Raw genomic sequence first — 21,547 nt, 5'->3', positions numbered from 1 at the left:
TGACAATTATAGAATTTTTGAAGCACCTGACTTAGGCATATTTTTATTCCCATATTTTAAATGAATAAACAGAAAATCTGAGAAATTAAGTGGCTTTTCTACATTCAGCTTTTAGCAAACTGAAGAGCCACTTTGATAAAGATCTCAACTTCAAATCTTCCACAGAGTGCTTCCCCCATTGCTTATTGCCACGAGGGACATAGTGGGAGTTTTGTTTAATATACACAAGAATTTTGTGATGGGGGTATTACTGCCTCATTTTATAGGTAAAGCAATTAAGGGACAGAAAGAGTAAGAAATCTGTAAAAATTCACATTGTATATTGGAAGCAAAGTAAAAAACTCTAATTTAGTGGCTTAGTAAATTTCTATTGCTTGAAAAAAACCCATACACTGCTGCCCAATAAGGTCACATTTACCTACCCTCTTAAGGATCTGGCAGCCCCTGCACCCCCAGGAATGAATTTAAAACAAAGTGTTCATATTCCCCATGTGCTCCCTACCCCCACCCCCACCCCCACCTTAGCCCGCTGGGCTTCTTTTAGAACCTTCACAGAAGTATGTCCTCATCTTGGGTGAAATTTGGGCTGTCTGCTAGGGAAATTACTAGATGTCTACATTTCCTGACTATAGACATCTGAAGTTTGTTATGTCATAAAACAGGAAGTGTGGCAACAACTTTCCCTTCTCAAAACAGAAGGGCTGCAGTTTCCTTTCTATTATCTGGATCCTGGGGATTACTTTTGGTGTAGAATTCTGTTTATTTCTTTATCTACCATAGACTCAGCCTCTCCCCTCTCCTCAACTGCAGTATTTATTCTTTGCTAACACCACAAAAGAACTTGTGTCTTCACAGAATACTGATATAATTCTAACATCCCCTCCATCCCAACACATATTATTGCTGGTAACTTCCTTTAGGCAAGTTCTAACACTTATGTATTATCTCATTTTTTAAAACTATAGGTGACCATGCAAATTGGACAAAAATTATGAATCATAGGAATATAGGACTAGAGCTTAGTAATAAAAAATAAAATGACAATTTTCTTTGACATATATCTGATGATATTCACAGTCATTGTGGTATGTTGTTACTAGACATAAATTGGTGAGCAGTTCACTTAGGTGACTATAATTTCCATTAGTTTTATAGTCTTCCCTTATGGCTTAATTCTTGTTACTCAGAACACACAGGCATCTCTTTTTTCCATTTACTGAGAAAGGTATGTAGTTAATTTTGTTGCAAGTGCAGAGAATAGCCAGGATGCTCCAAGACTTTTCTACCCTTTTCTTGCCTTTCTTCCAGTGTGGCCAAATGAGCTCTGTTTCCTCCTGGAAATGATTTCCATTTGTCTCTGGTGTTCCCTTACTACTACTATATGCCTACTTTTTGCCTACTCCCCATGCTTCCTTGAGCAGTCCTCCTCATTTTTACTCTTTGGTCAACTGGACCAGCTCTGAGTTGGTGTGATGCCAACATGGATAAGGCTATGGCATCTTTGGGTCACTAAGCTGTACCTGCTCATAGAGTCTCTCTAAACTGCAGGCAGGAATATCTTCTGAACACTGGAGTCCAAGAGACTATTATAAATTCTTAAAATATACTAGAAAAAAACATGATCAAGAATAAATATCTACTGAAATGGAGATTCAGCTCAAGACCAGGAAAATTTAAGCATGAGTATGTCTTCAGGGCTTTGTTGAAAAACATTGATCAGTTTGCTTGGTCATGTTAGCTGTCTGATTATTTTCAAAGGGGTTTTCTGGAAGATTCCTGCTCTGGCCAGACCTTTGTCCATTCCCATGAATAAGCCAAGCTTGGCTCCAGGAGCCCTTCCCCAGGCCTGGCCTCAATTCAGACTGAGGAGGACCTCTGCTATCCTATCTTGGGTAGGGGTGGGATGCATGTGAACATGGGTCTCTTGGGAACACAGGTGAAGTCAACAAGCTGAGTTTATCCCTCTTCTACCCTGGCTACTCTCTAAATCATGTTTTTGCCTGCTCAGTCTGCACTTTCTCTGTGGTGCTGGGTATGTGCTCTGAGGATAAAACAGATCTGGCAATAGGCCAAAATAAACCCTGTTGATCAGTCAGAAATGCTCAGTTCTATACAAACAGACCTCATCACTATATCAACTGAGTTGTCTATCTAAAAGTGACCCTGTCTCCTGGAGGTGACTGACATCCAGTCCTCCAAAGCAGAAGATCACTTCCAACACAGGCAAGGGCCTCTCATAGTAGAGAGATGGAGAAAGGGATCATTGATTAGATGTCTGGTACAGATCTAAAAAGAGTCACAGCTATGACACTCATAGGAAGTGGAGTGTTGGGGGGAACTGCTGACTCAGAATGGGAAGTTTGTCTCTGTTATGTGTATGCAAGTATATTTGTGGAGGGGCTGGAGCATTAGCCCCAAGGATTTGTCAGGGAGCTCTGCCAGTAACCCGTGGAAGATGGACACAGTAATTTGATGTTCTGTATTTCCTGTACCAATCCCAATCATATTCTTTTTGCTTTCTCCACAAGTGTGTTTGTTATTCTTGTCAGAGGCCACAGAGAATTGCAATCATTTCACCAGCTTCTCACAAATCCAGCGGAAGTTGATGTTACATGGTGCAGCATCGAATGTATTTGTTAGGCCTATGGTCACACAGTCGAAGTTCTGATGCTGATTGGTAATGCTAAATGGGAAAGGAAGTGTGGTTAAGGCCCATTGTTTCAGTCCTGCCTTTTGCCAATTCCAGTCCCCCTTCTCCTATCCCCAAATCTAGCCCTACGCTGGCCCTTTTCTGTGAGCCTTCTCACAGCCTTCTCCTGTGAGGTGGACTCACAGTCTTGGATTAAATCACTCTTGTGTGTGGTAGAAACATCTCATCTGTCTTTGTCTCCTAGAAATAATGTTTTAGTACTGTATGTGCTATGTTCACAGCAGGAGGATCGAGAGGTTGTTCTTCCTTTCCTAGGCACCAGCTGGCTTTAGGAGAAACTCTGTTGGCCTTTCCCCACCTCTTTTTCTGCCATTCAGCCCCTTTCAATCTGACTGGAAAGGGTCTGGTTTCATGGAAATGCCATGAGTTTTGGAATCAAGTGGATGTGGCAGAGGCACAATTTAATCTACCCAGCTTGGTGATATTCAATACATTTTTAAGCCTCCCATCCTCAGTTCACCTGTCTGTTAAATGAGAATTAATAAAAGCTTTGTCTACAGCATCATTGTGAATACTGCAGGAAATGACATGAGTAAATGCTTAGCAAGTGCCTGGCATTTAGTAGACATTGAATGAATCTTCCTTGCCTTCCTTCTGTGAGAAGCCCAATTATAGGCTGGGGAACTGACTTGCTTTCTGTCTGACTCCACATCTTATGTATACCAGGAGTGTCACATTCTCCACCAACACTTATGTCCATGGAATGATACACAGGAGGTAGCTCTTGGGAATTGAAGTTCATAGCTTTAAGGTATAGACAGTTGCTAATAATAAACGTCCTTTACATAAAGAAGTCCCATCTGAGGAACTTGTAAAAACTTAGTAATAAAATGTAGTCTGTGAGTTAAAAGAGACTTATGAGATATATCAAACAAATGGTATGTATGTGCATTTGTTTGCATCTTGATTTGAACAGAAGAACTCATTGGATGAATACTCTTCTCTCTACTTAGAAATGTTTGACATTTTCCTTAATAAAAGTTTACCAAAAATGTGTCTCTGGGAATAGGTGCACTGGAAGAAAGGAGAGGAATAAAACAAAAAGCAAAGTCTCAGCTTTTGTGCTCTTCCAGGATAAACTCACTGAATCTCAGGTCTGGTCTCTTTAGGCAAACTAAGATCCTTAGAAAAACGTGAGATATTCACATACTTGCCATTGAATGGGGAGTTGTTGACCCAATGCCATGTTTTCTCTGTATCCTGGTATAAGCCAATAAAATACTTCTCAGCACCAATTATGTCCTGCAGAAATTTCTAAAAGTTAAAAAATAAACAATTCAACAAAAAGGTTTATTTTTATTTTTTATTATTATTTAAAAAATTTTTTTTCTGCCATCTCCCTTGTGCCAAAAGGCCCTGATTATATCTGATTCTGGGAGCAGGAAGGCTGGTAAGGGACTCTGGGGCTGGCTGTAGCTGGCATCACCCTAAACCCTAGAGTAGTTTTCAGTATACACAGAGCATCAGGATCACCTGGAGGTCTTGTTAAAACACAGCTTGATGGGCTCCTGATTCCTGGGAGGTCTAGTTTAGGGGACCAAGAATTTACATTCCTACCAAATTCCCAGGTGATGCTGATGCTGCTTTCCAGGGACCATACTATGAAAATGAAGAGGAAGGGTACTATATGATCTAAAAAGGGACAATTTCAAATAATTCTTTTTTTACTTAGCATGCCTCTCTGTTTCACTGCCAGAAATTTTACATTCCAAATGAGGTTGGATCGAGTGAATTTCTTGAATTCTTAGCAAGGCAATATAGTTGGGGAGATTTAAAACTGTGTTGAGAAATAATCAGTGAATTTTGAGTATTTGCTAAATTGACACCAATCTATGATATCTTAGTTTCTTTATTAAACTAATGAATCACAAATCACTCTAGCCAGAAGTCTGGGAGTCCCTGGGCTCTTTTCTGTACTCTTTATAAACCTCCTGTCGTAAGTGAATGGGTATCCAAGTTCACTTGGATATTTCTCTATCCCAGGGCTATTGGCTTTATTCCTCTTTTTCCAATATTCTCCTTCCCTGAAATGTCTCATTTCATTATTCTTTAAGATTAATTACTGTATTTACTTATTTAACAAAGATTTCTTGAGTATCCAGTGAGCCATTGTATGAGGCTGGGACATGGAAACAAATTGGTTTCTCCTTAAAAGATTTATGATCTGAAACAAGGGTTGGCAAACTACGGCCAGTGGTCAAAATCCAGACTTTAGCCTGTTTTGTAAATAAGGTGTTAGTGGAACACATCCAGGCTCATTTTTTACATATCATCTATGGCTGCTTTGAGCTACCAGGGCAGCATTAAGCAGTTGTGATAGAGACCGTATGACCTAAAAATAGAAAATATTTACTCTCTGACCACCTGACCATTTTTTAAGAAAAATTTGCTGACAAATGGTTTAAAATAAGGGTTCTTAACCCTTAACTCTCTTGCACTGATCCATGGATGGTTATGAAGGGGATTCATGAAGCTGTTGGAACTTTACTCAAAATATTATGCTTATGCAGTGTTTCTGGGAAGAAGTGTATAGCTTTCATCACCATTGTTAAAATGTCAGTGATCCCAACATGTTGAAGATCCACAGGTCTAATAAGAGAAGATAGATGAGTTAATAAGCATAGTGAGGTCTCCCAGGTGTAGAGCTAGGGAATAGGTACTAGGTATAGAACAGACAGAAAGGAGGAAGTGATCAATTCTACATGGATTTGGGGTCTTCTAGAAAGATGAAGTGATACTTGAGATGAATTCTGAAAAATAGCTGTTTGTCAGGAAAATGCTAGGGGAGGGTGTGGGATTTCCTGAAAAAGGGATTTCCTGGAAAAGGGAGCATCCGATCACAGGTGGACTGCAGGGCGCCTGAATGTGGTTATGTAGGGGGAGAAGGGAGGCTGGTGGAGAGACAAGACTGGCAAGAAGGGAGGTGCTAGACTACACAAGGCTTTACATGTCATGCTAGGAAAACTGGACTTTAACCCACGTTAATTTGGAAAATGGCACAGACAGTTTAGAGTCTTAGAGATATTTTTGTGTGGGTTCTATGGAGGATAGGTAAGAAGGGGCAAAATTGGGGGTAAGGAGAGGAGTTGGAAGAATTCTGAAGAAATCCAGGTGAGAGATGAATAATTTTCTTTGGGGACAGAGAGGAAAAGAGTTGGTTAGCAACTGATTTAGGGGAGAAGAGAAGAGGTAAAGTCTCAGAAAACCATCAGCATTCATTCTTGGGTGACATGACTACTCACCAGTATTTGGATCACAAAAGGAGGAAGAGCATTTGAAGTAAAATATAATTTGGCTCAGTTTTGAACATGATGAGTTTGGGGTGCTTTTGAAAGATCAAAGTGGATTTTGATATACAGTCTGGTCTAGAGAAGACTGGCTAGGGATACATACTTGAGATCACTAGCAAATTGTTAGCATGATGAGCTTTTTCTGCAGAATGCCAAGGATGACACTTGAGATGCACCAGAACTTGAGGGTTGAGTAGAGGAAGAGTCAATTTCCTCTACTCAACCCCCTTTTCCCCTCTCCTTTTCTCCTTTCTGCCCCACAGCTTACTCCTGGTTTTCTACTGTAAGGCATTTCCCCTTAGCCTCAGAGGATCTGTAGCATCCTGACCCCTGCTCTTTGTTGGACACCTGTCACCAAGATTCAGAGAGGGCCCTCTTATGAGTTCTCGTCAACCACAGGAGGACTTTATAGATGAGAGGTGAAAGATAGAGGGCAGAGAAGCAGCCATGGAGTATGTAGCACATGCCTACCACTCAGCAGATGCTGGGATTTGAAGGAGAGGCAATGATCAAGAAGAAAACTTATGATCTAAAATTGATTAGAGCATGAGTTTTAGAGTTAGAGAGAACTCAATTCAATCCTGTCCTGTCATTAGTGTGTGTACAACCTGGGTCAAATTATTTTTCTCTACCCTAGCTTCCTCATATACAAGATATGGGTAATGATACCCCCTCATAATCTTTATGAGGATAAAAAGAGGTGGTAAAATAAAGGTTTTTCCATTGTGTTTGCCATTTTTACTATCCTAACTGTATACCACTATCCCAGTTCTATGACTTGATTCTTTCATGCACATCAGCTCATTTGGTCATTCCCTGCACTTTAAATGTCCTGACCCATCCTGAGGACTGGACCAGTGCACTGCTAAGCTTCATGGGAGAGACGATACAGTGTGGATTTCCCTAGCTCAAATGACCTGAGGAATATACCCCACTGCTACTGTAGTCTCCCACCTTCTGATTCAGAGCAAGGAGCTTGGGCTCTCAGCCAGCCACCTCTCCATTTCTCACCTCCACCCTGCCCCTACTCTACCAAATCACCCCACCATCTCCACCTGCTGAGGCTACTGTAGCATGGGCTTTTCCCAGTGCACTCACCAGTTTCTCTTGTGTGTTGACAATGGCCAAAGTGGATCCTTCTGTTTTGCAAAAGTCCCTGCTTTTGTTCCAAGACCTTTCAAAAGGGGACAACCAAAAGCATTCTCCTTGATGAAAATACCACCTTTTGGGGCAGACTAAAGAAATGCGACAAAAGAGAGTATAGGATTAGTGGTTTGGAGCATCAACCCTGGAATGGAGTCATAACATAGTAGGGCATGAATGTCTTTATAGCAGTTATATCTCTAGAAATCATCCTCAATCCAGGAAGAAATCCCATGCAGTCGAGTATTAGTTTCCCTGTGGACAACATGACAGGGATGAATTGGAAGGTCTTTATGGCCCTTTTGGGCAAAAAAGTTCCATAAGAAAGGAGGCAATGGGAAAAGTGTCTAAGAATTCAGCACTTAAGAACCTCATGTCGAGGGGAGATAATTGTCATGCACTTTACCTGTTCCATAGCTCTGTGTGGGAAGTAGGGTGACATTACTGCTCCTGAAAGTCAGTGGGACTGAAACAAAAAGAAATTCTGAAGGCAACTGCATCATGAATACAACACAGAGCAGGTATTGAGTCCCTGATTTGTCTCTGGACGGTGGCAAAGACGAGACACTCTTGGCCACCCCCTGCAAGAATTTTTCATTTTCTTTCTTTGAAGCTTCCAGCTAACTACTACTATTTTTTGTCATGCCCTGCACCCCACGTCCTATTTCATATCTTTGTGTGTGTCTGTTTGTGTGTGTGTGTGTGTGTGTGTGTGTGTGGCAGTAGGTGTGAAATGTTGAGAAAAAGAACAGGAGAAAGGAAGAGGAGTGGGTGAATTTAGTACCAGGAGGGAAATTTCTCACTCCTTTCTATATATACTTTTGACAGTGTTCCCCTCTCCCAGGCGCTGTTTGGAGCACTGCCCTCTGGGCTCCACAGAGCAGGTGCCGTTCATCCCATGTCTGATCTCCCAACACCCCCCCTCCCACCCCACTCCCCAGCCCTGTGAGCCCTCCTTCCGCAGGCATCTTTTGGCTCCCTCTTATGGTAATCTGTCAATTCTAAGAATTGAGGCTAACTGGAACTAGGTTCAACACTGGGGGTACTGGCAGACACGGAGGCAGGTGAACATTCCAGAGATTTCCTACAAGCAGAGTCCGTTTATTTCTTTAAATATAAATAGGGGAACTGATAGGCCTCTAAGAAGCCTCATTTTCCCCGGTTGGCCAAACAGATACTGCAGTGGCTTCAGATGCTGGTCAAAACCTCTCCTGAGCTGCCCAGTTATTTGTCTTGTGTGGTTGAAGACCAATTTAGTTTACCCAGACACCAAATCAGCAACTTAAATTATATTAATGAAACATACAAGTGAGCATTCACTTTTTATTTCAGTCCCCAGCTCAAAGGCTCTTTGTAATATAAAATAACCTGGTTTTCATGAGAAACTATTTTGGGATTATAGCTGCACAGAACTTTGTAAGTATTTCATGAATATTTCCTCCATTTAACTCACTGTTCTGGGAGCCTCAGCTGATATGAAGATGAACAAGAAATTATCTTTCTCTTAAAGATGTTTGTAGTAATAAATGTTTTAAGAGGAAGTGAGAGGGAGGTCCTTGGAAAAGCTTTAAGAGGAGGAGGTTTGATAGGGAAAGCCCTCATTTTTGCCCCTTCGCTTCTGGCATGGGGCTTTGTGCTTTATAGAGGACAGCTGACTGGTATCTCCTGTTCGCATTCTTCTGTCGGTCTAGCAGAGTGATCGGCACACAAAAAAATACTGATTATAATCTTTGAGTTTTTTTGTGGGACATGTTTTTTTTTTTTATGGCAATTCCTGTAGGTGTACAACATGTCAGAGTTTATAAGGTACTTTCTCATTACATTATAGTAATTATATACAAATCATCCTCATACCCAGGAGGAAAACTGAGGATCAGAAATTTCAATCAGCTTAGTCTAGGTTTCCCATCGATAAAAGCAAGGAAGTTAATTAGATCCTTTTTCTTCTGGGAGTGCTGCACTTTCCCCCCTCACTTTGAGATATAAACATTGTGTAAGTTTAATTAGGTGTACAAGGTGATGATTTGATCCATGTATATATTACAAAGTTATTAACTACACAGTAAGGCTAGTTAACACCCCCATCATGTCACATAATTCCCCCCCCTTCTCTTTTTTGGTGGTGAGAATATTTAAGATCTAGTCTCTTAGCAACTTTCAAGTAGTGTGTAATACAGTCTTGTAAACTATAGTCATCATGCTATACATTAGATCCCCAGAATGTATTCTTCTTATAGCAATTAGAGTATCTTTATGGACCCTTCCTGCAAATGAATTTCTTGAGAAAGAAGGCTAGAGAAAGGTCTGTAAGAAGTTAGCACACAAGAACCTGGAGGTGCAGAGGAGATACTTGTCATGCACATTACCTGTTCCATAGCTCTCTGTGGGAAGGAAGCTGACATTACTTCCGCCAAAAATCTGTGGGACTGCAAAGAAAATCAGTTGTTGGCTCAGTCCCAAAGGTGGCTACACGATGAATATAACAAACCAACATCACTGCGGGGGCTTCTGGGGTGCCATGATTGTTACTGTGTGATCGGAAGCTCTCTGACTCAGGTCAACAAAGATGTGTAGGTGTTTTTTTTTGTGTGTGTGTAAATGTGTTTACTTATTCATATTCATATTTTATTCCTGCTCTCTTCTGTGATAGGAAATGCAGCTTCAGTTTGCGTCAGAGGGAAGACACCTTTTACTCAACTACCTCTTTCACTCATGTTTCCTTCCTCATTCATGTTCCCTACCAGTTTCTGGGGCTGGAGAAGATTCTTGCTACAACTGCAGTGAAACCCCTTGCTATGGAGACTCTTCTCCTAAGCATCTGGATGGAAGTTTCTATGGACACAGGGGGAAATCTGTCCCCTAGTAAAATCCCATTACCTTATTATGCAGCTCTTACTTCAGCCTTGTCATTGGGTTGAACTGACACTGATTTTCAAGTTTGAGCAGCAATAAGAAGCACTGACAAGTATTTTACCTCAGTTTACCCAACTAACATTGTAGTGGCGAAAGCTTTGTGTGGTGTTCAACCGTCAGATAGTGGTCAGTTCTACATACCCAAGGCAGACCAAGGCACCTGGCCCATTGTGTGTGCTGGGAAGTGAGAAGAGTATTGTCAGTTGCCCCTACACTAGGTCCCTGCCCTCAACTGGAAAGACTTAGGCGCGTAGCCTTTATATTCAACTACACATTGTGGGAAAAGAGTCAAAGAACAAGACTGTATGAGGTTAGGGTAAGAGGTTGCTCAAATACTCACAATAAAGCAGGAAAAAGGTCATTCCAACCATTTTAAGCACCACTATGATAAGCCCAGAGATTATCATATACCAATTCATGATGAAGGAGATGAGAAGGCCTGTGGGGATTAGAACGCAGTACCACATTCAGAATCTGGGAACAAGGCTTCTTTCCAGCAGGACTTATGCCTCTTTTCCAGAGCAACCTTGGGGAGCTTGGAAGGCAGGCATGCCATTGACAGCTAGCTACAAGTATGAGATTTGACCCATGCCCAGAAGATGCATAGGATCTTGTACTGATGGAATGCTCCCTCTCCTTCACCCACACTTTAGCTCTAGACTTTATCCATGTCTATTTGTGGCCTCCTAAACTCTGTCTAATGAAATAAATCCTCTCCTGGACTCTTTGAGAACCTTTAGCTTTGAAATGACCCTGATCTCTGGGACCTACTCTGTGGTCTTGGCCATACAGACTACAGCTGTCAGAAGACCCAGTCTCTAAAATCCTATGCCAGGACTCTGACAGACAGGACAGGTGTCCCCGAAGGTCTTGGCATCGGGGAAGGGCCAACAATCTGTGCCGAGAGGACAGACAAACAGACTCACCTGCTCTCTCTTGGGAAGGTTGGCCTAGTTTGCAGATGGGGTCTTATGCTTGGTGTGGTGGGGAGAGGCACCTTCAGAGAATATGCTCCTTCTGTTCAAGCCGCGTCCTTCCTTCTTCACACAGTGTTTCTATCTTAGCAGCATCCCTGAGCAAACACTTCTTCCTGTTAAGTCTTCTTGGCAATGGGAGTGGGTGGGGCAAGGAGGAGAAGGGAGTTTTTAGACTCTGCAAGAGGAAGCTTCCTGCCAGAGGGGATCTAGTAAAGGGGAACATTTTTAGAGGACTTTGGAAAACAACCTTGACACAGACTCACCCTTTCTATGTGTCTGAATGTACCTGAAATACAGTAGGAAGGAAAGGTAGGAAAAGGTTAACAAATAGGGAATCTGGGTGAAGGATATCTGGAAATTATTTGTACTTTCCTTGCAACATTTCTGCATAGCTGAAATTATGTCAAAAATAAAAATTTTAAGCAAAAGAAATCCATCTGAAGTCACTAATGTTAATGAGAAGGTCCACTCACTGTCTGCTCCATTCACTGTCATACAGCTCTGCACAGTACCTTTTATCATGGACTCCTCTCTGGTCCCAGACCAGGTGCCACTTGAAGATGGGGACCATTCAGTATTTTTGAGCATGGCACTCTGCTAGATGGAGGAAGTGAAGTGAGGGTGAACAATACTAACATCTTATTATCAGGGAATTTTTACTGCATATTAAATTTGAAGTTTTCCTTTTATTATATTTCCATAATATAAAAGCTACATGTGCTTATTACAAAAAATGGTTAGAAAATATTCACAGGGAAAATTGAAAAAACAAAAATGTCTACATAAATCCACACATTCAGCTGTGATCGCTGTTAACATCTCTGGTCGTATATTCTTTCTAGATGAGTAGATAATAGAAAGATAGATGATAGGGGCGCCTGGGTGGCGCAGTCGGTTAGGCGTCCGACTTCAGCCAGGTCACGATCTCGCGGTCCGTGAGTTCGAGCCCCGCGTCAGGCTCTGGGCTGATGGCTCGGAGCCTGGAGCCTGTTTCCGATTCTGTGTTTCCCTCTCTCTCTGCCCCTCCCCCGTTCATGCTCTGTCTCTCTCTGTCCCAAAAATAAATTAAAAATGTTGGAAAAAAAAAAAAAAGATAGATGATAGATTAGATAGATAGATAGATGATAGATTAGATAGATAGATAGATAGATAGATAGATAGATAGATAGATAGATAATAGATGACAGGTAGATGCTGGTTCATTTAGAAAAATGGTATCGTATTATATATGTTGTTTTGTAACCAAATCCTATAGGTTAAGCTAGCACTATATGGATATCCTTCCATATTAAAATATGGATTTTGGTAATGTATTATTTTAAAGTTTATTTATTTATTCATTTATTTATTTTAAAGTAATCTCTATACCCAACGTGGCCTAGAACTCACAACTCTGAGATCAAGTCACGTGCTCCACCAACTGAGCCAGCCAGGTGTCCTGGTAATGTATTATTTAATATACATATAGTATTTAAGTATAAACATATATGATTTAATTAACAATTGACATCTGTAATCCTTCAGGTAAAGTGTAGTGGATATGAAAAAAAGTTTTAAGTTAGTCCTGGGTTCCTGGTAACTTTAAGTTAGTCTTGGTTACTGCTTCTGCCATTTACTAGCTAGGATGTCCTTCACTAAGTTCCTTAATCTCTTTCTATTTCTTCATTTAGTAATAGGAGTAATTATAGTAAATGCCAGATAACATTGTTGTGAGAATTAGCCAAGGTAATGCTTACAATTTTATTAGCATGATACCTGTCACCTTGATATAATTTCTTAGTACTCTACCTATTTTGTAATGTTGACATCAAAAGCTTTTGGAGTCCACAGCCCATTTGGGAAGATTACTGGAAAGGGCCTTCTAGCTGCATGGTTGTAAGGAAGGTGTCATACATTGTTCTCTGAAAAAAGATGAGATCATTGTAATCCTCAATCATATGTTATAGGCTGAGATAAAAGATTTTCTGCTTTGTGGGTCCAATTAGACATTTTTCCTCCAGACCAACCCCTAAAAATACAGGAGAAAGTCTTTCTTAAAGAAGAAAACTGAGTTTAATGGGTATAGAGTTTGATTTTACAAGAAGAGAAGAGCTATGGAAATGGATGGTGGTGATGGCTGCACAAAATTATGAATGCACTTACCAGTGGTCAAGGTGGAAAATTTGATGTATATTTTACCACCATTAAAATATTGAAAAAGAAACCCTGAAGTGTGACTTTGGTAGTCTTCACATGATATTAAGGTGAAAATGCAGTCTTTAGGATGTATATTATGCAATATGATAATTGTCTTTCTAAGACAATGGAGTCCCCTGTAAACTGAAAGCACCAAAGAGATCAGGGAGATAGAAAGCCTTTCCCATACCTGTTTTTGGAAAAACTTTGAAGGGGACACAGTATATAGCTAAACAAGGCTTCTGGGTGTACTCTGGGTGTGTTGGGGGGAAAATAGCATGTGTGTGTGTGTGTGTGTGTGTGTGTGTGAGAGAGAGAGAGAGAGAGAGAGAGAGAGAGAGAGAGAGAGAGAGAATTGAAATGTATAGTCATTAACAGCTCTTCTAAGGAAGAACAGAAGTAGGGACAATGGAGTATCCCTTTCCTCAGCTTCCAGGATCAATGATTAAAGCGGCCAGAGTATGGCACCAAATAGATGGATTGCCTGTTTTCAGAATCTACACCCTGTGATGACAATGGCAGCAAAAATACCAGTGACAGTGGGGACTGTGACTGCCCTCTTTGGACTGATAAGCAACCATGGATATCGTGTGGAGGTATCTGGGAAGGAAATCTAGAAGAAGGGGCTCTTATGATTCATTGCTTGGTGTTTTGGAGTAGTATCAATATGACCGTTTACAAAAATGACTACATTTTATACCTCACACACAGAAAGACAGACGAATCCTGTCTCTTGAACTTTATTAGGCACATATACATTTAAATGTATGTATGTCCCTCACTCTATATTGCAGGAATTCTTTCAAGCAGTTTAATGAGAAAACTTGGAAATTGAAAGAGACCTGTTGTTTCCTCTTTTCTTCCCAGTCCCAATCTTGAAAGGATTGTCAGTTTTTACTGCCTCCTCTCCCTTGCCTCCCACTTCCCTTGCCTCCTCAGCTCACTCCAGTCTGAATCCCACCATGACTACATCATGAAGTAATGATTCCTACTCAATAGTTAAATGAATACCATTTGGTCTTCAAATTTCCTGATCTTGAACAGGGCCCCACAGCATCTTCTGTTGTATACTTTTCCTTGGCCTCCATGACTCCACATTCTCCTGGTTTCCCGTCTTTCTCTCTAGACTCTCTTTACTTTCTTCTCTGCCTATTCCTAAAATTATATATTTATCCCTCTTCTCTTCCAAGTCTCATGGTTTCAGTCACCATGCTCATGAAGATGATTCTCAAATCTTCACTCTGAATTTCAGATCTGTGTATCTTTTGACTAGTTTCACTTTTCACTGAGATGTTCCACAGACAATCTGGAGTCCGCATGTCCCTAAATATATTAATTAATTTATTAATTAACTCTCTTTTAAAACACATTCATCCTCTTATGTTCTCTGTCTCAGAATGTGAAGATCATCTATTCAGTTTCCCAAATCATAGAAGGTGGGTCTTCTCCTTGGCTCCTCTCTCTCTTCCCTCTCTCTTCTCTTCTCTTCCCATCCACTCGAACTCCACACCATGATGATTCTGTCCCCTCAAGTGTGTCAGACCTGTGTTCTTGTCTCCTTTTTCACAGCTTCCCCTTGCGGTCTCACCAGCTCTCCCTTCCATCTTCTCGACTGTCTCCAAAAAACCCTCTCACCATACTCTTGCTTCAACAGTTCACTCTGTAGTCAGGATGATTTTTCTAAAATGCAGACTTGATTAGATCATTTCCCGGATGAAATGTGTGAGTAACTTTCCGTTGCTGTTAGCATAAGGTTTGGGTTCCTCATTGTGGTCTATGAGTCTTTGTGTGTTCATTATTGCAGCAAATGTTGCTGAGTGCTTGCCATGTGCCGGACATGTTTCTTGGGATGTGCGTTCTGGTTTTTCTGTGCATCTCAGGATACCACATCTACCCATGCACCGTCTGCTAGCAACATTACACTTCTAGTTCTTTATTCACTCTCCTGGATCCATGTCTTCACATATTCACCTGACATATATTTATTGAGCACATAATATGTACAAAGCCGTAATTGAATCACCTCACCTCTCCCAAGGACATATACATTCTTATATATTCTCTTTAACTAGATAATTTTGACTCATTCTTTGAGTCTAAGGGGAAATGTGACTTCATTCAGGAAAATCTCCCTGATTCTCCTTTCTTGGGTTTAGGTGCCCTTTATCTGTGGACTCATGATATCATGTCCTTTTTCCCTGAGGGCTAAGGTAAAGGCATGATAAAGTACTTGTTTGCTTCCCCTGCTAGACTCTATGAAGTCATGAAGATGGGGCTGAGCTTATTTTCATCAGCACCGGAACCCTGGCATATCCACAGTGTGTGGAACACTGCACTGTGGCATTAGGCTTCTAGGCTTGCTGGATTTTTATCATGTACTTGTGGGAATGTGGTAGGGCCTCTAAAATACTTTTAATCAGTTAAAAATTTGTGTAATATTCTTTGTGCAAATTAAGTCATTTTCAATAAGGATAATTTAAGAGCCAGACCACCTCTGAAGCTATTGATTCCTGGTTAGAAAATGTCATATCTTACTTAAATAACCATCCTGAAGTATGGATTGTGACTATAGTACCTCAAATGATAACTAACCACCTCCTAGTTTATATAGAGTTCATTTATGTTCACATATATGTTACTAATACTGTGTCATTTTAAAGTAAATTGCCACTCAGACAATGCAAGCCCCAAAATTCATAGAATGCATGGAATAAGTCTGCTTTTGGAATAACAAGAAGAATCCTCCATTAGAACAGTATTATGTATACTCAAACCTGAAGAGTCAAGAGCTGGAGGTGAGGGGCGGCTGGAGAGCCTGGAATGGAGAAGATTTAGAGCCTCTGGGAAGGTTGTCAGGTTCTGGAACCTACCAGGAGCAGCATGGAAACCCTAACAGTTGGCTTCCACTTTGTGCAGTGACTCACTGAATAAATTAGAAGTCGTGCTGCAGAGGACAGTCATCCAATTGGATAATGAGGGCATTTCTGCATTACTAGCAAGCTCCCATGGCACAATAAAAAAGCACTATACTCAGTGGTTAGATTTCTGCTCAGGTTGTCTCTAGTTGGGCAAAACAGAAGTGAGGAGGTAAAAATAACTTTCTCCATGTTTCTTCATCAGACCCTATAAAATTTGACCCTTTCGATATTGATCCCATCCCATTGCGACCTTGAATGTGGGAAGGACGTCCTCATCTCCCACTTCAGAGTTTAACATAGAGGAGAATACAGTCACTCAAAATAAGTGAACCTTGTGAAGAAAGACATGCACATCTGTCTGTGCCACAAAGTCCTTAGGAGACACAGGAGATGCTGGAAAACATCTCTCTTGTGTTTTCATTGAAATTTTAAAGAACACTGACTGGTCCTATAAAAAGAATGTGCCCTAATATCGTGAAATGGATGAATAAATGCTTTGAGATGTATTGGCTGATGTTTGAAGCAATTAGTGGAGTGAAGGGTTCCAAATAGCAGATTAGATACTGCAGAAAAAGAATGAGAATATTTGAAGATAGTACTAAAGTGTCAATTCAGAATTCATAGAGAGAGGGAAAAAAAGAAAGAAATGTGATTAGAGGAGGAAGAGGATGTGGTGCTGGATCTAACAGAACTGTTACATACACTGTGCCTTGCAGAAGAGAGAACACAAAAACTTAATAATAAATATAAGAGCAGCAATAATCAAAGAAATTGTGGAAGAAATGTAAGCAAAAAAATAAAAAGCTGAAAGTTACACAAAATCAATGAAAAGGGATCCAAACCTACAAAACTGGGGATTTCTTTTAAAAAGTGTAAAATGAGGGGCACTTGGGTGGCTCAGTCAGTTGGGCGTCCGACTTCGGCTCAGGTCGTGATCTCCTGGTTCGTGAGTTCAGCCCCGCGTTGGGCTCTGTGCTGACAGCTCAGAGCCTGGAGCCTGCTTGGGATTCTGTGTTTCCCTTTCTCTCTGCCCCTCTCCCACTCGTGCTGTCTGTCTGTCTGTCTGTCTCTCTCTCTCAAAAATAAATAAACATTTTTTAAAAAGAGTAAAAAGAAAACACAGTCTAGAGGGCTTTGGGTAGAGAGATCTATGAAAGAAGTAACATACTAGGTTTGTTTGGGATCTTTGTTTAAAAAAACTCTAAGTCCCAGGAGATCATAAATCAACATCTAGAGTTTTGATGGGGATGCTCAGGAACTAATAGAAGTGAAATACATGACAGAGTTTAACTTAAACTTGCTCATGGGATATGGTTGGTAGAACTCCACATTGGGAGAGCCCAGAGCCTGTCTGTGGTCCCTGGGGTCCAATCCTAACTGATGGGAAGCCTGATAGGAGGCAGGAGTCTACCCTTCTTTCTAGTCTGGAAACTCAGCAACCTTCAGGAGAATTTCTCGGAGCGATGTTCTTGTTTTGTTACCCTTAATAGAAAAATGACACCTGAATAGAATAATTCACCATTACATTCTGGGTTATTCGACCCGAATAGCACCTTCTTAAGAGCTTCTCTCATGGTTCTTAGTCTCCTGTGAGCAAGTGCTCAAGCAGAAAAAAACGCTTTCACACCACATAAGAGAGAGGTTGTGAATTGGTAACACAGGTGGTCCACAGATCGCGTTCAGCATGTGGCTATATTGTGTTTGATTTGTTCAGTGTTTTAAGAAACTTGAGCCAACATTTTGAAATTTTGGAGCTTTCAACAGATAGCCAGGTATCTAGAAGTTCTTATGCTGCTGAGAGCACAATCCCACAAAGGGCAGTTGGCTGGAGGCTAGAGCAGGAGTCTGCTGACTGGGTCTGTCTCCAGTCTTGCCACCGAGGTGGCGAGAATCCAATTGCCATTGTCTTGCTTGCAAAGCTGTTTAGTGTTTCTTTTGTTTTGTTGTTTTTTTTTTGTTAGAGTAGAGCAAGAGTCAGGCCTCTACTGAAAGAGGGAAAACAGGATGAGGCCACATGCTTCTAGAAAAATGGGAGAGAATGCATTTCTTTGTGAAAAGTAAAATTTTCTTAAAAAGAAAATTAAGTACTGAAAATTTGAAATACGGCTTTGCCAAAAAAAATGTAAGAGACATTACAAAACAAATCAAAGAACAATTGCTATATAGAAAAGATATATGATGAAAATTCAATGAACTGAAAGAAAGAACTAGAATTTCCACAGGATTAATTTCTGAATGCAGATAAATTAGGTGACGGCTCTTGTAAAAAAAAAAAAAAGTGGCCATAAAATCTTTTACAATGCATTTCTGAAAGATTGTCTGTGGAGAGAATGAGAAATTATAACTTCTACATAGTCAAACATTCACGAATACATTATAGCCAGAAATACTGTTATATTCAGAATATTGAAGATAGCTGAGAATTTGCTGGATAAGAATGAAATAATCCATAATATTTTATAATTGCAGCTGATATAAACAAACATGTAAATGATAATTCCAAACAATAGCTATATTTACCTGTGGCACTGAAGAAAAGGTTTTGTACTAAACCAAACCTATAACATAAATATATCATATTGGATATAATATCTTAAATAATAAAAAGTACAAATTGAAAATTCAAAATGTTTAATTATTAGATTATGTTTTCATAATTTTATAGTGTTTTTGATTCGGAACTTGAGGCCTAATACTTTTTCTTCTACAGATTACAATTTCAGTTTAATTTTGTGCATTGAGATTTTAACCAGACGCAATATTGAATTGGATTCTGCTTCATAATGGAAAATAGTTGTTTTCAAGTAGATTTTTAAAGATATGAATAGAATGATAGCTGAACGATTTTGAAGTCAGAGAACATATGTTGAAATTAATCTTTTATTTTGTAACTTCAGAAATTTATTCCATGTCACCTGTTTCACTTCTGAAAATTATTGGCATAGCAAATAGGCTAGATTATTTAGTGTTAAAAAAAGTTTTCCAAAATCAGACTTTTTGTAGAAAGAGTGAAGCTAATTTATACACTTGTGTATCTATACATGAATGTTCCGGCAAAGAAGTGTCCAAGATGTTTGAATAGCTTGTAATGCCAACAAAAACAAAGCTGAGTCTTTGGTGCAATCTTTTAAAAAAAATGTATCTTGTTACGTTTCGTGTGCACAAAGAAGAATAAGGAAGAATATAATGAATGCCCATCTCCTAACCCCAGAAATGAAACATCAGAACATTAAATGAAAGTCCTTTTTGTACGCTCACCAAGAAAGAGCATTCTGTTTCACTTCTGCCACCAGAAACCACTCTCCTGAATTTGATGTTTGTGATTCTTGCGTATTTTTTCATACTTTATTACACACTTATTTAACTCTATATAATATGTGGTGGTGTTTTAAAGGTATTTAAGACCTACGTAAATAGTATCATAATGTACCAATTCTCCTAAAACATGCTTTTTACGTTTGACAGTATGTTTGTGAAGTGATCCGTGTCCAATTTCGTATACAATTGCATACATATATCACAACTTATTCATCCGTGCGTCTATGAAGAGACATTTTGGCGTTTCAAATTTAGTCAGCTGTTGTAGCTGAGATTTGAAACTGTCAGGCATTGTGACTCTGGAATATTCCCTAACTGCACTACAAATTGTAACTCTCTATGAGTTTGTATCCTAGAAGCAAAGAGTGGCTAGAGAAAGCATCCGTACCTGATATTTCTTCAAAGTCATTGCTCGAAGATCCAAATAGAAAATGAAAGAAAAAAGATGGTGCAGTAGAAAATCCCAGGTTCATTATGCCAAACTAAATTCTGTGTATAAACAATTCCTCAGTTCCATCTAGTGTTTAGACAAGCCTCAGAGGCCCTCAAATTCACCTCCCCCAGGGAGCCTGCTAATCATTCCAACGCTGGAACGTTTGAGATGAATGCTGGAAATCCTTAGTTCGTAGATGGGTGGTTAGGTTTCTTACGTTTCCTGCGTGTATGTGTGCTTTCACTTATGAAGATTTCCACTGCCTTGCTGGCCAAACTGGAAGGTGCCAGGAGACCTTAATTTTGTTTGCACTTGGCAGATGCTAATCTTCAGCAAAACAGGGAAGTGCACACACTTTGTCCCAGCTCTTTTTCGGTTTCCCCTACCTCCGCTTTTGGTGTGAATACCCCTCAGCTATATCAAGAAAAACTGCTGACTAATTAGGAGGAGAAATTATCTAGGGTGAGAGATTTGGGGGCGTTTCCACCAAGTACTTACAAAAGGAGTTGTGCATATTTAGGGCCTCCTTTGTATAGAGAGCTTAGGGTGGACTCCTATACCATCATCTCCTTCTCGCCCCAATTCCTTTTGAAAGCATGATAGCTTCTCAGGCAATATTTCAGTGAGTGGCACCATTAAATAAATAAATAAAGTTTATTTAGGCTCAGTCATAAACATGTTAAATTAACTACGCATTGTGAACGAAATAGACAAAATAGAATAAAATGTATTATGAAAGAGGCCCCGTGACTATTTATCTTTTTTTCTTTCGATTACTGAAGTTAATCCTCTGTTATTTAGATTTCCCACTGAGTCTGAGCCGGGACATTCTAAGAATAATGCTTTTTTCTTCCTGGTCCACAGCTAACTGAAATGTCATACCTTCTTTCTGTGTCTGTTCGTGGACTTACTGGTTCCATTTATAGATTGTGCATCACACATTGTATCATAGATCTTTGGGTTGCAAGTGTAAGAACTTCAATCCGAACACATTTAGACAAAAGTAGTATGTATTTGGTTTTTTTTTTAATTTTTTTTACATTGATTTATTTTTGAGAAACAGAGTGAGACAAAGCGTGAGTGGGGGAGGGGCAGAGAGAGAAGGAGACACAGAATCTGAAGTAGCCTCCAGGCTCTGAGCAAGCAGTCAGCACAGAGCCTGATGCGGGGCTCGAACCCACGAACTGTGAGATCATGACCTGAGCCGAAGTCGGACGCTCAACCGACTGAGCCACCCAGGCGCCCCAAAAAGTAGTATGTATTTGGCTCGTAGACTATGATAAAGGATTTCACAGTCAAACCTAACCAGGGCAAGGATGTAGTTGGACTTTGGAAACATCAAGAATCAAATAAAACCAGGTTTTGCCATTACCCACCTCTTGTTTGTGCTCATTTCTGCTTGGAACGGAATATGGCAGGAAACTAGCCATGAGAAGTTGCTGGATTTCATGTCTCACAAAGTTTTCTTGGATCAAGTTTAAAAGGTCCAACAGGTAGACTGTGATGGGCTTGGGTTCTTCAAAATGCGCTCTTCAAATATGGTCAGGAGCAAGGATCCTGGTGCACATCGTAGTTGTAGCATGAGGAGCAGGTGGTGGAGGCAGAGAAAGTGCCAGGAAGGCAATGAACAAAAATCTAGTCCATTCCAAGTATCCTCACTACCTCTTATC

At 40.2% G+C, this 21,547-nt stretch overlaps 1 protein-coding gene across 2 annotated transcripts; it reads right to left on the bottom strand.

Moving 5' to 3' along the window:
- Positions 1-27: 27 nt before the first annotated feature.
- CLEC5A (C-type lectin domain containing 5A) lies at positions 28-11,154 on the bottom strand. Of its 2 annotated transcripts, XM_058724038.1 has the most exons (7): positions 10,983-11,154; positions 10,397-10,495; positions 9,510-9,569; positions 7,550-7,609; positions 7,099-7,235; positions 3,861-3,964; positions 28-2,683 (listed from the first exon to the last, which is right to left on the bottom strand). In XM_058724038.1, exons 2-7 carry the CDS (start codon positions 10,473-10,475, stop codon positions 2,569-2,571), a joined length of 555 nt encoding a protein of 184 aa, XP_058580021.1. In that variant the 5' UTR covers positions 10,476-10,495; positions 10,983-11,154; the 3' UTR covers positions 28-2,568. The 2 variants fall into 2 exon arrangements, with proteins under 2 accessions (XP_058580021.1, XP_058580022.1); XM_058724039.1 differs by lacking the exon at positions 9,510-9,569.
- Positions 11,155-21,547: the final 10,393 nt, after the last annotated feature.

This window comes from Neofelis nebulosa, chromosome 4 (genome assembly GCF_028018385.1).
Source record: "Neofelis nebulosa isolate mNeoNeb1 chromosome 4, mNeoNeb1.pri, whole genome shotgun sequence".
Lineage (NCBI taxonomy): Eukaryota > Metazoa > Chordata > Mammalia > Carnivora > Felidae > Neofelis > Neofelis nebulosa.
The sequence above is the reverse complement of the archived record's forward strand: the minus strand, read 5'-3'. Positions and strand labels throughout refer to the sequence as shown.

Excerpts from the sequence above, each read along its gene's own strand:
- CLEC5A (XM_058724038.1), bottom strand. The coding sequence starts at position 10,475 with ATGAATTGGTATATGATAATCTCTGGGCTTATCATAGTGGTGCTTAAA. Across the intron at positions 7,236-7,549 it reads CACACAGAGCTATGGAACAG|TCTGCCCCAAAAGGTGGTAT; the intron begins GTAAAGTGCATG and ends GCATTTCTTTAG. Across the intron at positions 2,684-3,860 it reads AACTCCCCATTCAATGGCAA|CATTACCAATCAGCATCAGA; the intron begins GTATGTGAATAT and ends TTTCCCATTTAG.